This window comes from Hippopotamus amphibius, chromosome 2 (assembly GCF_030028045.1).
Source record: "Hippopotamus amphibius kiboko isolate mHipAmp2 chromosome 2, mHipAmp2.hap2, whole genome shotgun sequence".
Lineage (NCBI taxonomy): Eukaryota > Metazoa > Chordata > Mammalia > Artiodactyla > Hippopotamidae > Hippopotamus > Hippopotamus amphibius.
This window is the reverse complement of record NC_080187.1, coordinates 161394759-161411798: the sequence shown is the minus strand read 5'-3', so window position 1 is coordinate 161411798 and position 17040 is coordinate 161394759. Positions and strand designations below refer to the sequence as shown.

Sequence of the window (17040 nt, the reverse complement as noted above, 5' to 3'; positions counted from 1 at the left end):
TACAATCAAGACCAAGAAAAAATTTTGAGGAAGATAACTTAAAATGTTAATTCAGTGGGAGATACCATAGCCAGTTACATTTACAAAAGATTAAGAAGAGAAAAAAAAAAGTTAACAGTAGGTCTACATTCATTATGCACTTGACTTAGACTGTGACGTCTTTTGCCATCTAAGTGACTTGAGTAATCTCTTATACTACAATTTATGTATTAAATACTGAAATAATCTTAATTCCAATTCTTTGCAATCCATTATTTTCAATTCTGGGGTTGAACTTCAAAAGAATTTTACTCCTGAAATAGGTAGCAACAGGACAAGATGCTATATTAAAATGATCAGTGGTAAGAATTTTATGGAAGGATCACATAGACATTTTTGAGTGTTAACAGAGAAGAGTAATATGGCACACTTTTAAAAGAGGTATATGGTTATAAATGAAAAGGGATGAAACTGATGGTTCAATCTAAATAATACCACATATCTCACAACTTGTTGGAAAGTACTTTTTTCATTGGGGGAGATTCACAGCTGCCGAATTTTCTGCAGTTAATAGAGTCCTTTGATTCACAGCAGTGCCCCTTGTACAAAAAATACTGGCCTTTGTGTATTACCAGAAACTAATTTTCTATTTGGCTGAAAAGGGAAAAATGGGGTTATTGCTTCTCCCTCCTACAGAGCTTTTCATTATGCCTGATGCACTCAACTTCTAAGCTCTTCTGAGAAAAAAAATAACTGAAGAGGCAAGAGGTAGAAAAATGAGCTTGTTAGCACATTAGAAGTGAAGTATCTTGGTGGGCCCTAGAAATTCCCAGTGGTGTGTTAACTTATCACTCTATGCATGCTGGCACTGATAGTCTCCCAATTGATCACTCTCTTTTCGCACCAAAGGTGCTGCCAGGAAGCAAAGGCTGAAGGCCCACAGGAGAACAGTCTGCTATCAAAACAAGCTGTTTTTAAAAGTCTGCTTGAATGGGTAAAATGCTTCATGAAAAGTAGGGTGGAGACACCTACCTGCTTTTAAAATGCTCTACTTTCAGAGGGCCTATAAATGAAATATTTTACTTTATCTTATTATATTTAGAGTTTACACAACAATTAGGCAGAAAAAGCAAATTTAATAGTTCTAAAGCAAGGAGAATACTTCCAATGTAGTAAAATTTATTAGAGCAAGAAATGAATATCTAGAGAAGATATATTCTTAAGTGTAATTCTATTTCACTACACAAAAGGAGATTCATAAAACTCTAAAGAAACTCTAATATATAAAGCTATACCAACTAAAATTATCTAGACATAACGTATTCACTTTGCATAAAAACACATGATGTATTTAATAAAATCGCAAAAAATCATTAGAGAAAATGATGCTTTCTAAAACAATTTTTTAAAGTTCAAGTACAGATGGTAGAGTGAAGGAAAACAATCATTAATGGTTGGATTTAAATGCAAAACGGCAACAATTATCACAAATTAGGCAGGCTAATGTGTGAAGTTTCCTTTTTGGGGATTATTTTCAGAAAATAAATGTTAGCTTAGTAAATTATTATAGACTACAGTAACACCTTCTAAAAGCTAAATATTCTAATTTTCCAAGTTTCATGTAGTCAAATAAATAAACAACAATATCAAAGCAATCCAATCTACAGTACTTGTATCTTTCCCCCTTTTACTTTGGAAAACATACATTAAGGAGATATAATGAACTATAAGCACTTCAACAACCATAGTCCTGAGTCCACAAACAAGGTGCTTTTTGTGACTGAGATGATAAAGTCCAAACAGTGATGTTAGCATCTGCAACAGTAACCATAATCCAAAATAGTTAATTCCTATATCTGCTTATAATAGGTCAGACACTTATTCCTTAAAAGGCAGCTCTCTAGGGAAGAGTTATTAGTATCTATAAATTGAGTGGCATACACAAACTTGATGGCTAATAACAGGATAGCTCAAGCTATATTCCTATTGTGATTGTGTGTTGCCATTGGTGTTGAAATTAAAAAAACTGAAAAGGGTGAGGTGATGGTAAACTTACAAATTCAGAACAAAATTTAAAGTGCACGTCTAAGTTGAATTAAGATGATTTTTGTTGCAAATCTAAAACAACCCAAGCCAAAACTAGCTAATAAAAAGCCATTTGATGAAGGAGACTTTTAGCTGGTAGGAATCTTTAATACAGAACTAGCCAATCAAAAGAAATAACGCACAGGTGCTGCAATCACAGCAATATAATTATCCACTAATCCTCCTTCCTTCTACTTTCTGCAAAAGCAGAAATGGGGGGGAAGGATATTACCTTCTAAAAATAAGAAAAGGGAATTAAATGTTTTTTATAGTGTAAATAGTTTAAACCCAATCTGTACTTCATTAATATGAAGTTAACATCAGTATTCATTTTAAGTAACTACTTTTGATTTTAAACTTAAGTATGAAATAATAAATAATGACCCTATGTCACTGTGTCAAGACCAGCTGTTATGAAACTAGGGTTCAATTTCAGCCCACTCCTGGAAAGAGATGCATGAATTCTCTGTGCCACAGTTTATCTGAATGTTAAATGGTGAATCCTACCACCTGCTCCTATTTATGTCATAGGGATGTTGAAGATAAAGGATATAAATATAGTGTAACCCAAAAGTCCCCCTACATCTGTGCTGAAAATAGTTATTTTGACCTTTGACTCAAGTCTTTGTAAATAGAGGTGCTGTCTCCATCAGGACAATTTTCAACATCAGTTTAAGAAATACCCTGCATTCTTTGATAATATTTCTTGTTTATGGTATGTACAAGAGGAACTATTGACTTATTCTGATAAGGGAAAACTGATTTCTCATGAGAAAAAATACACAATATGAAGGAGAGAGACTGCAGACAGTTAATTAGTACCACTTTTTCAATTATACTAATGTACAGGGAGAAGAGATAAAAGGTATTTTTTAAGGTAGATTTGGTTTTAAAGAAGCAACAACCCTTCCTTCGCCACAACGATTTTCTTAATAATACAATGTAATTTTCAACTGCTTTTGCTGTTGGAAAAGGCAAAACTTTCAGTTTTGTGATCACTGATTCCATGGCACGCCCAGGAGGCTGTATGTATATTTGGGTCCAATGTAGTGTAATGACTAGTCTCAAAGAAACAGAAAGTTGTGTGTGTGTGTATATATGTATATGTATGTTTATGTGTATATGTATGTATGTTATAGACAGCAATAATGAACATAAAGTATAATTTTTCACAAAAGTTATGAAAATCATAAGCAGATATCAAAGGTGTATCATTGTTTAATTAATTTCCTATTAAATTCAGGGTTAATGTTTTCTTTCCTAAACAAGAAAAGAAAAAACTACTGGCTCCTTTTTAAGTAAAGGCAAAGTATGACGTATCTATATCTGTGCTCAACAGCATAGCCTCTGGGATTTAAGGCCCACTGTGAAATTCCTAATGTAGTAAGCACTTGCCCACACTCATATTAATGTGGTTTCTTTGCCGTTTTAGCAGTTAGGAATTTCATCTCCCTTCTCTGTAAAGAAAATTCCAAGAACAGTAATTACAGCAAGAGAAAGAGTTTTGCCTATTGACTTAAAAATTTCTTGCAAATACTAAATACTTAATTTCTTGCAAATTAAAATATTTACAAAGTTTGTAAGATGGCTGGTAGCTTCTCCAGAGCCAGTTGTTAAGCACCAAGTGTGCCTCTTTCCTCATGCTTGATCTCCTAATAAACGAGTGGGAGACTAATGTCTGAGGGCGGAGCCCATGCCTTTTTAATCTTTATATCTGCAGCACCTAATATAGGGCCCAGCAGTACTCAATGACTGTTTATAAATTATAGAAGGAATGAATAAAATTGATTTGATAGTTGATTAGGAGCCTGTTATGCAGACAGCCCCCTTCCTCTAATCCCAATCTGGCTCCCTAGAGACTAACCCCTTTGGGGTAAATATAGTTGGGACTTTCCTAGGACTGAATTTACAGAGAGAGTTGGAACCTTACTTGTGAGAAAGAGTTTGGTTCCACTCCTACCCTTAATCTTGCTGACCTTCTTTGGAAGAAAAAAAAGTGAGTAAAGAACAATGTATACATATGTAAGGTGTAACATTAAAAGAAAACTGACATTAATTTTTAAAAAGATGATAATAATTGCCTACAGAAGAAATTCTATAAATGTTTCAAGTAATTAAAATTCATTACAATTTAGCATTGAAATAAACATTTTGCCCCATTGGCTGTGATAATTTTTTAAATTTAAAGAAATTTAAAAAATTTTTTCATAAATTCTACAATGGTATGAAACACCAAATTTAAACTATTTTCATTTAAGTGGCCATCTGTAGGGAAGGGAGAAAAGGGAAGAAACTGAGAAAATCTCTACATATAAAATCAAACTAAAGATACTTTTGAAACCATTTTAGGCAGATTTACAAAACTGTTCTGTACACCTTAAGAACAGAGGTTAAAACATCCTTGAAAAAAATACTTGGAAATTGAAATATTTAAATTTTTAAAAAGGCCATCTTGAGGGGGTTGATCCCGAGACATCATTTACTGAGAATATTTTAGGACAGTTAGAACTAGAGGAAGGATACAACAATGATCTACCAATATGAATTTCAGGAAGCTTAGCAAAATCAGCAAAATGTTTATTCAGCAATAAGCCTTGCCTTGAAGGAGAATATAAAGATTTGATCAGAAAAAGCTGCTGACTGGTAGAATTGGGACTAAAACCTTAGTCATAATAGTCCAGTGCTCTTTCTACAGATAAGCTCAATGAGGGTTTTAGATGGAAAAAAAATATACAAGGCATTTTAGTCAGCTCAAGGATGGCCAACACGACTACTAGCTTAAGTTCTAAGACTGGCAATTTTTGAAAAGTGTTTGTTTCTATACCAGAATACTATATGTAGTATAGTAATAAAAATCCTTGCCATGATCTAAAATAAAAATGAGAAAATAAGCCACATTTGGCTTTTCAGTTCTAAAAGGCCTTGGAATATATTCAACCATTCTGAGGCAGTATCAGTATACAGGGTCTCGAAAACATAATGAAAAATAAGAATTTTATTGAGATATAGAATATGGGAAGATATATTTTGCAAGTACATCTCAAGGATCTCATGACATTATTAGGAGTGAAGTGGCATACTTCCCTGAAATACACAGGCAATTAAGTATTCCATGGACTAACAGGCACTGCTCACTTACAAGATAAAAAGTAAACTATATTGTTTACTTTATAAAGAAGATCTAGTAAATTAATACTCCATTTCATTCCTACAGTAGCTAATTTCTTTAAGAAACATGCTATCTAGTTCACATGCAGTAAAAATAAAATTCCCCTAAATCAACAGCGTGTCTTGGAATTGTTTATTTGTACTATGTTAATAGAAATTCTGAAAATCTGCAACAGGTTATGATAAATTATTGTGTATGATTTTTATGATGCTTTATATTAATGAAATTCTTTAGTAGTTGAAACTATCTACACCATGAAGGAAAAGCTGTGATTTGTCAGAGGAGACAAAGCTGGGCTTTAATCCATCCTTTTAACCATACTGCCAAGTCTATATTGTTTTCACTGCGTCTCAATTAGGAGACAGGCAGGACACCTGGTACTTCTTTATCTAAGTCCCATGGGCTGCCAGATGACTCAAAATCCATAACAGGTGCTAAGGCACTGTGAGGATAGTCCTATTATTGAAAGCTGGAGTTGTATAAAATTTGGACCATATATAATTGCTCATAAATCAGTCAATTACTAAATGAAAACATTAAGTAAAAAGTTGATAAGCCCAATTCTAACAAAGTTCATGTAAATACATTTAAAAAGATTAACCTTAAATAAATAGGATTAAAAATTTAAACCTATCCTAAAGGTTCTGAAAATCCTTCCTGATTTAATAACCAATAATCATTGGCGGTTTCTAAAAAGCACTAACATGATTATCAAATATGTATATCTGTTACACTTTCATGAAAGTTGTATGAAGCAAAACATCTAAAAGAAAAACTAAGTTAACTGGATTTCAAATTTAATGAAATTAAAATTCTGTACTCTCGTTCTTGATAAGATCTGCTTGAAAATATTATCATTAAGTAATAATGAGACTTTCACAGTCAACAGAGAACTGCTTCAGAATTACTAGTATTAGAGTAAGAGTTTAAAAATATTGGGGGGAGACTAGAAACGATCACTTTGTGTTGTTCCTCTTAGGAGCAAAAATTTCGGTACATTAAGTTGAGGAAATGAATGTCTGTTTGGACTAAATACTAAACTTGGGTTCTGTATGAAGTCTGCAAAAAGAAAAAAAATAACTAAGTGAAATTTTACAGTGTACAATTACTTAAGTGTTATCTCTACCTAAATGTGCACTAACTTAATTAAGATTTTGTTTAAATGCTATAATTACCAGGAGTACAAAAAAGTGATTTATTATCATGGAAGGCAGTTACAAAGTACAGCAAACTGTCATTTAAGACAGTGTCATAGTATCTATGATAAACAGTATATTGGCTTAAACTAATGCACTATATGCCCCTGGGGAATAACAGGCTCAGAGACTGGACTTTAACGTTAAAATCTACCCATTAATCTTGACTTAACTATAATCTATTCTGCAGTAAAAGGAAGAATGGGCATTCAATGAATTACTGTTTTTGAAATATTGCACTGGTGCCCATTTACTAAAATAATTTAAGGGACATGAAGAGATGGAATACTAGTAAATTTTACAGGCTGTTACTAATTTTCTAAAAATGCATTTGATTTTCCCTCCATTTAGCAAAAACATCCCTTTTAAATCTATAGATTAAATTTTTTTTCTTAAAATATTTCTCCCTGATCCTTTGAAAGGATATATTGCATAAATTACAAATCCAGTATTTAACCTTAAGATTTGCTTAGTGGATTATTTTAGCATTTATGATTGTTATGCATAAAATTAATTTACATTTCTACATCAATGTAGCTTATATGTATTCAGACGATATTTGGGAATTCTAAAAAGCACAGCATAAAGGAAATTAAGCCAAATTTGTCTCTAATCTTATCTGATATATAAATTGTGGTGGTTTTAGTCCACTTTTCCTTATTTTAAATTTCTATCAAGATTTCATTTAAGGATAAAAACATCATAAAGCAAAACTGACTTTTGCTCTATAATCTGGGAGGCTGAAAACAGATAATGGCATGTTAATTACTACAGGTGGTTGCTTAAATACATTTGCTTTCTTTTCGATAGTAGGTATGTGCTAAATAAAAATCAACACTCTTATCAAGAGAATAAGTAAATGTAGAAACATCAATTCTACAACAGCTATTTTTGCTTCTTCTCTTTTCTGAACAGCAATTAGTAAAGCAACCCCTTCCCCTCCTCCCTAGTGCTGTCAAGCTGTTCAGAGCAGTTTGCAACTCGACAATGGTACCATTGTGAATGCTCTCTGGGCTTCCTTCCCACAGAGAGTTAAATGGGCAGTTCCTGCTGCCCATGATTGGTGTCCAGTGAAATAATACTCAAGAGCCAGGTTTTATCAGCTTCACGCCAAAGAAGTGAAGCCAGGGAACCCAAGCCTTCATATCATACTGGACCATATGCCAACCCTGATGGCCCCAAAGGTTTATCACTAAGAATCAGGATCCATCATGTCCCTTGTGAAATTTCACTTCACATACCTTATGTGAAATGCAAAGCTTCACTAAAAACCGAACCTTCTTTACAATTGGCATGAACAGATGGACAGTAACAGCGGTTTGGCAAGCAAAAGTTAAGATTTAAATAGGCTGTATTCTAGTTTTTAAGAGAAAAAGCAGTTAGAAGAAAATGGGGAGATTTGTGATCCAAAGTTTAATTTTAATTCAATTACTGAGTTATTAAAAATTCAATAGCAAAATCCCTTATATTTAGTAAAAGGAAAATGATGGATTAAAAGAACCACAATTCCTATATTAAACAAGGTTAATTTCAGCTTTACATCCTTCATTCTTTGCTTTCTGAAGTCCCCCAAGAGCATCTGAATCTACTCGCTGTTTTCATAATTTAAAGACTAAAATAAAACTTACATATTATGTAGCAGGTGTAGATAATAATGTGAGCATACCAGTGTACCTTCATTACTAATATCAACAACATAAGCGTTTAATAGAGAAAAAAAAAATCCCTTTTCTAGCAAAGGTCAGAAGTTAATAAAGATGGAAGTAGAGAAACTTCAAGTTTTGTTGTTTTTAGGGAACAGTTTGACAATCACCTGTTAGAGTTCTCCTATTTTCTTTCTGGTACACTGTGATATAACCCAACTGTGTAGATTGGCATATGTGGACCGTACTGTCACACTGGATTTGACAAAATAGGTAAGATGGTGGTAGTGCTTTCTTTTCCTTTGCTATTTTTTGTTGCAAAGCCAATGTACTTTCAGAGTAGGATAAAAATACTTCATTTGTCAACAGCATGTAAAAGTATAATAGTGTGTAAAAGCATGAGCTCTTGCTACATGATAAACAGGCTGCTTAGTGCTTCATGTGGATAATCTCATTGAATCCTTACAACAATCCTGAGTTTGGTACTCTTTTTACAGATTATATAAAAGTTAGACATAAAGACACTGACACACTTAATAAATGGTTCTGGACTCTGAAGCCCATGTTGATTATCCAACAGTCAGCTTCCACATTTTTAAATATAATTAATTTATAATTAAGGACTATAATTAAGGAGAATCTATACTTATCAATATTATCATCTGAGGAAATGATCTACAAAAGACAGTAGATACATAAAATTATGTAGTTTCTCAATAAACTCACTTTCTTCTAACGTGAAATGGCAGAAATATTGATGGGCCTCCCTAAGAGGTTTTATAATGCTCTATTGTAATGAATGGCAAACTTCATTAGTGGAGCCAATCAATTACATTTCATTTTGTTTTGGCTCTCATACTTTTGCAACAGGTTCTTTACATTTGAATAGTAGAACTTCAGGGATAACAAACTGTGACTAATTGAAGAATGATCATTGACTTCTGGTAATTTGTCTGATAAAGTTAAACAGAAACCCAATTCTGGCATTTACGAAAAAGTCAAATCTAAACAGATTAGAAGAAATCAAATAATATTGGTTTGTTAGGAAAGAATATTAAATCTAGGAGGAAAGTGTTTTTTAAAGATACCACTTAATTTTATAACATCACCTATAATATATATTTCAGAATATTACATATGTATTATATACACATATACATAAAGCCTCAAAATATAAATTACAAGAATTATAAGAGACATGCTGTGTTCCATCTACTCAAATCTCACCCTTTGAGGCCCAGATTTTCTATACATTCTTCCCTGATTTTCTTACTGCAAAGTAATGACTTTTTCCTTGGAACTCCCATAGCATTTTATCTACAACTCTACTGTGACACATTTTACCTTGTGTTATAATTTTTAGTGTACATATACATTATCTCCCCTATTAAATTATAAGCTTATTGAAGAGATTACCATCTGAATTGTCTTTGCATTTCCCTCAAAATCTTTACCATTACCATATGTGATCAATAAATATTTTTGATAGAACTGTACTTTTTTCTTCTATCTTTTGACCTAGTAGTGGTTAAACTGTGATTATTCACCACATAGTATATGTAGGTTTTATACATTTTTTTCAAATCATATTTTGCAGTAAGAAAGGTTAAGTAAGAAGGAAAACTTAAGAAAATTAGGATATGAGAGATGGTTAATTTTATGTCAACTTGGCTAGGCCATGGTATTTACTTTTTGGTCAAACACCAGCCTACATGTTGCCGTGAAGGTATTTTTTAGATGTGATTACCATTTAAATCAAGAGAAAATTAAATCAGATTACTCTCCATAACATGGGTGGGTCTCATCCAATCAGTTGAAGGCCCCAAGAGAAAAGACTGAGGTCTGAAAAGAAGGAAGGAATTTTACCTCCAGGTGCCTTCTGACTCAGACTGCATCAACTCTACCCCAACTCCCACAGATTTCAGACTTGCCAGTACCCACAACCCTGTGAGCCAGTTCCTTCAAATCAATCTCTTTATGTTTATATGTATATACACACACCCTACTGATTAAACCCAAATACAACAAGGCTATATACTATAACTTATGAAAACGTCTATGTATAATAAATCTCAAATTAAAAAAGAAAAAGAAACAGTACATACATGATAGCAACATATTTGACATTTATACATAGCCAAAATGTCTCTAGGATCAACACAAATAATTACTTTAAAATTTCTATTTAAGTCATGATAGTTAAGATCATGAAATTAATGCTTTGGAATTATTATTTCCACTACAAAAAAGCCAAAAACAAACAACAAAAAAACCCCCAAACCCCACCAACACACACATACACTCTTTTTCAACAGGTAACTAATAAATGATGACTAAGATCAACCTGAAATATCCCTCAGGTCCAATGGTTACCCAGAATGTGCCTACTCTTCCTCCTCAGTGATGCATTTCAAGTCTAACTGCATGGTCAAATCAACAAATTGAGCTCGAGTAAAAACAAACAAACAAACCCCAAAAACAGAAAAAAAAAAGCAAAACAAAAAACAAAAAACCCCAACCCTAGCTGACAAAGTCAGAGGTTGCAAGAAAATGCTTTTCAAGTTCAAGTATTACAAGAAATGACAAGTGAAGTGAAGGAGAGGTTTCAAAGCTTTAAAGACAGTCATCAATACTGACAGATTACTGTAATTCTGGCTGCCAGCATGATCGATTTGGGCAGCATATGACAATCAATATTGTCCTCATTTAGTGAACAGCATTAGATTCATAGATACAGAAGATGTTCCTAGGATAAAATTTAAGCTGTATTTAATGATCATAAATAGCACAATTTATGCTGTGGAATCTTAGTGGGTACTTTTATTGGGCATAAAATAACTGACACAGCAGTACAATTATCCAAACAAAACTGAGTTTATTACATATTCTTTTACTCCACTTCTCTTATGAGGATTAAAGTAGTAACTCTGATGGTTTTCAAAGCCTATTTCTATCTCAATTTTTGTTGTACTTTCTTGTAATTTTTATTGATCTGTTTTAGAACGCATGATTTTTTTCCTTAATGGGAGCTTATCTGAATTTGTCAAAAATATACAATTAAAATTTTATTATATTTCTGGAATATGTATTTGTTATTTAAAATGAAAAGACATCTATATTTCAGTATCTTAAAATAAAAACATCTAGTTGTAATTTATTATATAAACTTTCATTTAAAAAGCAAGTAATCTACCTATATGAAGTCATTTCCCCTAAAATTTAGAATATACACACCTTTGTGAATCTTTGTGAATATGACTACATGTTCTTCAGATTAGCAAAGGCTAAGGGTATCTCTACCATATACTTAAATGGTATGGGAAAATAACTTCTATACAGCTTCTAAATTCAAGCTTCCAAGTCAAGAAAAATCTGTTTGATCTGATTTAATATTTTTACTCTGTTTCTTCCAGACGAGGTTTTCCTGATAGAAATTGCTCATATTTGCTGTGTAAACAAAGTATTCATGTTTACTGTTTTCATCTGAAATTATCTCTCTTCATCTTAGAATTCTCTCCAATGTGGTATCTATTAACATATCAGCAAGATTAACTATTAAGAAATTCATAAAAACAGGCCTGAAAATCCAGTCCAATCAGCTAACTGACCAACCAACCAAACGTAAAAACCCAATTAGGCAATTTTTTGCTGTTGGGTAGAGTTGTTTTATATTGACTGTAATCTTTACACATAACAGAATTAATCACTGCACAAAATAATGTACCTTATTTCATTTACTAGGTGTATCCAAATTCATTATCTCATTTATTCTTCACAACAATTTCAAGATGGGTATTAGCATCTTTTTTACAGATGAAGAAAGTTAGGTTTAGAGATTCTGGGACTTGACTAGGATTGCAAAGCAGACCTCGAGTTAAAATCAATGCTTCTAATTGCAAACCCAGCTATTATAACTCTAGTGTAATGTGCAAACCTGAAAGAGTCCTTAAGAGTATGAATTTAGGCGCAGGTAAAAGAAGTTAAGCCATATCCTCACTTTTAATTGGTATAATTGAACTACTTGGTAAGGTGTGCATCTTACATGTTGTTTGTATCTCAGGCCAGAAATAGTTTGTGTTAGTTCAATAAATTGAGTTCCTATTGACAAAAAAGGCAAACAGAGTTTTGAATTACAATCTAATCTTGCTCTCATCACTTTCACAAAAGATTTAAGGCATTCTTTAAACTGTGTCTTAAATGAAATGATGGAGAACACTAACCTCAGGATGAACATCAGGATCAGGGGAACTGTAGGAGGCAAAGGTCAGAAAGAAGTCAATCTCAGTAGAGCTGACAATGTGGACAAAATTAGTTTACAGGTAATAATCTGTATATTCCTTATAAAAGTAGCTACCTTTCTAGACATATTCAGGAAATAAACTGAATCCTTACACTTCAATTCAGATATAACCACTACAAATAAAAAATGCTATATAAATGTCATTAAGCTTAATCAATGTAACATGCCATGATCCACCTATAATTCCATTCCACAGTGTCAGAATTCATGAGAAATTCACAGAAATCAGATTGCTTAAGTCAATTTTCATTAAAAGAAGAAAACCTATGCGGTAGACTTATGGTAAATCCATTTCTTTGGAATAGGACATAGGATATTTTTAAAAGCCTTCCCTGTAAAGCTTAACATGTACAGTTTATTATGTAAAGGAAAAATAATTGAAATGTTTTTATACAGAAAAAGTATACAGAAACACAAATCCATTTTAGAAAGGGATATCAGAAAACAATTTAAATTTTAAAACTGTGTGCATATTTTGTCCCAGGCAGTGTTCTAAGATTTTACATGTATTAACTCATTCAGTTCTCATAACACTACAGGCTAGATATTATTTATCATTCTCATTTTATGGATAAGGAAACTGAGGCTCAGAGAGGTTAAATAACTTGTCCAAGGCTGCATAGCTAAGGAAGTGGTGACTGGCATTTGAGTCCAGGCAATCTGCCTCTAGAAGCCATGTTCTTAAACACCCCATGTCCTCTCATACTTTCATGTCTCTGTTTATGTCATCCCCTCTGCCTGGAATGCTCTTCTTAATCTCATCTACCTGATTAACTCATCCATCCTTCAAGACTGGTTCAATTCTTACATTTCTCAGAAGTGTTTCCTGATACCACCACCCCTTCCAGCTGAGTGAGAGGCCCCTTGTTATAATACTTCCAGAGCATCCTGTGTGTAACTCTACTACAGCTCAGATACTGAAAACAATTTATTCCCTCAACTAGATTGAGTACTCTGCAATGACTGTTTTGGTTACCTCTGCACATCCAGATTAGCAGAATGCCTAGTACATAATGGGGCTCTAATTAATTTACCAAAAGACAAGTACTAATTAAAAGTGTATAAAAGAAAATACATCATTCAAATATCATAACTGCTTAAATAATGGGGAGGAACTCCAACATCTATATATCAATAAACAAAAACTCAAAGGTCTTAACAACACATAAGAAGTAGTTACCCTGGAAAGTAGACATGTATTAGAGTAGAAACCATACTGTTAAAAAGGATACAAGTTTTGATACAATGGAATCAGCGATTTTAGAGCACGGCTTGCATTTATAGCTGTTGCTCGAACCATAATGGGTAGGACCTTTCCATTCACAATAGCACCATCAAAAAGTGGACCAAAGAAGGGAACCTGATTGAGAAATTAGAACATAATTTTATACTCAAACTGGAGAAAGCTTGTAAATAAGAACAATCAAAACAGTTTGCATACAAAAGACTTTCTGCTTCCTCTTTAGTTCTTCATTCAGCAGAAATGCTATTCAAATTCAGTTCTTTTCCATGATTGGTCATTCTTACTAGGACAATAAACAAACAAAAAATGCCAATGGTCTACAGGGTTTCCATTCAAAAGAATTATGTGCTTCATATAACTGACTAAATCATTTATACTACCTGCCAATTTTCAAATTTTTGTAGCCTCAATTGTATACAAAAATCCAACACTTGGAAATAAATTATTTTCCCCCACTGAGTAAACACAGGAAAGATACACATTCTTACAGGCAGCAAGTTAGTTTATTATTTTCATGCAACACCAGCTTCACTACCGAACCTAAAACACTTTTATTTTTATTTTACTACAGAGCCTAAAACACTATTTTTTATTTTATTATATGACTTATTAGAAAAAAATCTGACATTTTTACCAGATGACTGACAGTTTCCAAAGTATTCTATCTGAATATGGCTGGTACAAATGGCAGCTGTAGGGCACTATCTAGCCTTCTCCCATTCGAATATAGTTTCTTTCTATTCTTCCTATTTTAGCTCCTTCTGAACTAGACTTAGACAATTCATGTAGCCACCAGAGTCTGTCTCATCTCCCCCCCATTTTTCACATTTTGATGCCTTCTGAAAGAGAAAAAGAAACACAAACCCATACAGAACTCAAAATATATTATTAAAATGTAAGATAAGGAGTTCTTACCTCTGGTTTTTTCATTATCTGGATACTGAACATGTGATTTTTCATTGGGTATATTACAATAAGGACATCACCAAATTCTGTAGGAATAATTCCTCTCCTGTAGTCTCTGGTGTGCTCTGACCAAACAATGTGTACTTCATCATTTCCTAAATGTCTCAACTGGAAAACCAAGAAAATAGTTCATAGTGCTTGAGAAAAGCCCTGTGAATACAGTCATATAGCTACTGACAACATACTATAAAAAGATTAAAACATAAAGAAATTTTTAAAATATTTTAAAAACTTCATTTGATCATTTTTTACAAACACGCGAAACACAAACACTCAAAAGACATTAGAAAACACTGCAGAAGATGAGATAATTTTCAACTGGTCAACGGGAAACAGAGAAAGATAAAAAAGATTCGCATACAGACCAAACACTCTTCTAAACCAGCAACTGCACCAATCTGCCACTACCAAACCTTTAAAAAATTGTTTAAAAGAGTGTTTTTAAAAAGTGACTGATTTAAGACTGTTCTTTTTTTCTGACCACTCTCTGGAAGTGCTAATGAGCAGGGCAAGGGCCTAAAGGAGGCAACAGGAAGAGAAGTAAAAGAAGTAAATAATTCATAAATTACCTATTGAGTAAGAGAAAGTTGATTATATTTGGTTTAACAAATTTATTTCCAGGTTTTCTTTGCCTACGAAATTCTTTTAAGCAGACTTTGTGAGATTTTTTTAGACTCTCTCAAGATCTTATTTAAATATCTGTAGTGCTTACGAAGGTGTGTTTGCCAATTAGAGAGTTAACATTGTGATGATTAAAATTATAAAAAGCAAAGTATCCAAAAGTTGGATTTCTATTAAGTTACTAGAAAAATTAACTTAACATCCATCAGTATTGAGTTTTCTTCATGGAGATTATCATTTAAACATGTAGTTTAACATGCAATTTGGTTATATTAGTACATTTATTGATTCTGCCACTGCAAACATTTGAGTCCATTTTTGGTTTATATCTCACATGTGCTTTTCTATTACTTTCAGATAACTTGACATATTGTAGGCAGGAAAGTATGGAAAAGAAAATTAGGATAAGGGTCGTCAATATTCCTAGTATGGAATAACATACAGGCAATTTCTGTTTTTGAAATATGAGGTTTATTTTGGCTTAATGACCACAAGGCAGGAAAACAAATGTGTGATTTAAACAAAGAAAGGAATTAAGTCCAAATAATGAAAGGCTCTCTTCTATCACCCTTTAACCCTGGAGTTCTTAATGTGGGTTCAAAGGATCTATGAATTCTTAAAATTTTATTTGTGTATTTTTCTGAGAAGAAAGTCTATCAAATAGGACTATGTAACACAAAAAAAGCTAAGAACCAGTGTTCTAATGGTTCTTAAAAGTTCCCAACACCAATCTATCTAGAAAATCTTAATCACTATGAATGTCACTGAGTATCTGAAAACATGACGTGAATCCCTGAACTTTAAAATTTATATTCCTAAGCAAGAAATGCCCTCTCTTCTTTGATGGATTATAAGACAGTGGCAGCTATTACTATAAAGACAGTGCCCAGCTAAATCTACAGACCAGAATCTATTATTTTAGAAATACAGTTTAAAAGTTTTTATTTTCTTTTAAGGAGGACTTTAAATTTTAAGGTTTAAGTGGATTAAATAATTCTTTGTGGAAACCATAAATGTGCTTATTGCTCTAAATACATGCTAGACCTCAAACATCAAAACAATGTTTAAGTTTTAATTATCATTATTTACAACACACATACACACACACCTTGAATGACATAAATGTAGGACTTGGGCTTTGTGACATTTTTAAAAACCAAAAAAGATTATACAACTCAGAAAAGCCATGGCTCTATAATTTCATTTTTTAATCAAAATACTTTAAAAATATCCTTCCTATACAGCCATCCCCATGTGTCAGCTTCCCTAATAGGTTTATGTTAACTGAATACAAAAGAAATGTGAAATAAATTTAACCAGGAGGGATGATCCAATCTAATTTTGATACATTAATGTCATATGCTGTACATGTTACAATAGCAGCCAGATCTAATACTAAGCTCCAGGCTATACTGAGATTTCCAAATGGCAGATTGTTCTAAGTGATATCAAGTATAATTGAAGTAATAAACGATAGTAAAAGCTGAGCACACTGTCAGGAAGAATTTAAGTATTTACTTTTTAAAATTAAATGAGTTAGGTTAGGAAAGACAAGACAACTGAAATAATGCAGGTCTCAATTTACAGAAAATTCCTTTTATTTATCTGCTACATTAACCCTTGAACTCTTGCCAAAGCTATCTATAATTTCTAGTGCCCACTTATCTAAAGAAATGAGAAAAAAGGGCAACTGTAGTTTTACTTTATAATGAAAGCTTATCTTCAAACATCTACAACAGAGTATTAAAAGTCTGTTATGGAAGTTTAATGGAAAAGAATAATATATTTTTACCAAGATGTTGTAATGCAGATATTTGTGGCATAGAACCATGCATATA

General features: G+C 32.6%; 1 protein-coding gene across 7 annotated transcripts in view; it reads right to left on the bottom strand.

The window, feature by feature from the left end:
* Window positions 1-17040, bottom strand: part of RALGAPA1 (Ral GTPase activating protein catalytic subunit alpha 1) — a 219804-nt gene that overhangs the window by 11356 nt on the left and 191408 nt on the right. For all 7 annotated transcript variants that reach the window (XM_057720816.1, XM_057720818.1, XM_057720815.1 and 4 more), the window contains 2 exons: window positions 14531-14689; window positions 13605-13732 (listed from right to left, as the gene is read on the bottom strand). In XM_057720816.1, the coding sequence (XP_057576799.1) occupies window positions 13605-13732; window positions 14531-14689 (287 nt within the window). The remainder of the gene's footprint in view (window positions 1-13604; window positions 13733-14530; window positions 14690-17040) is intronic.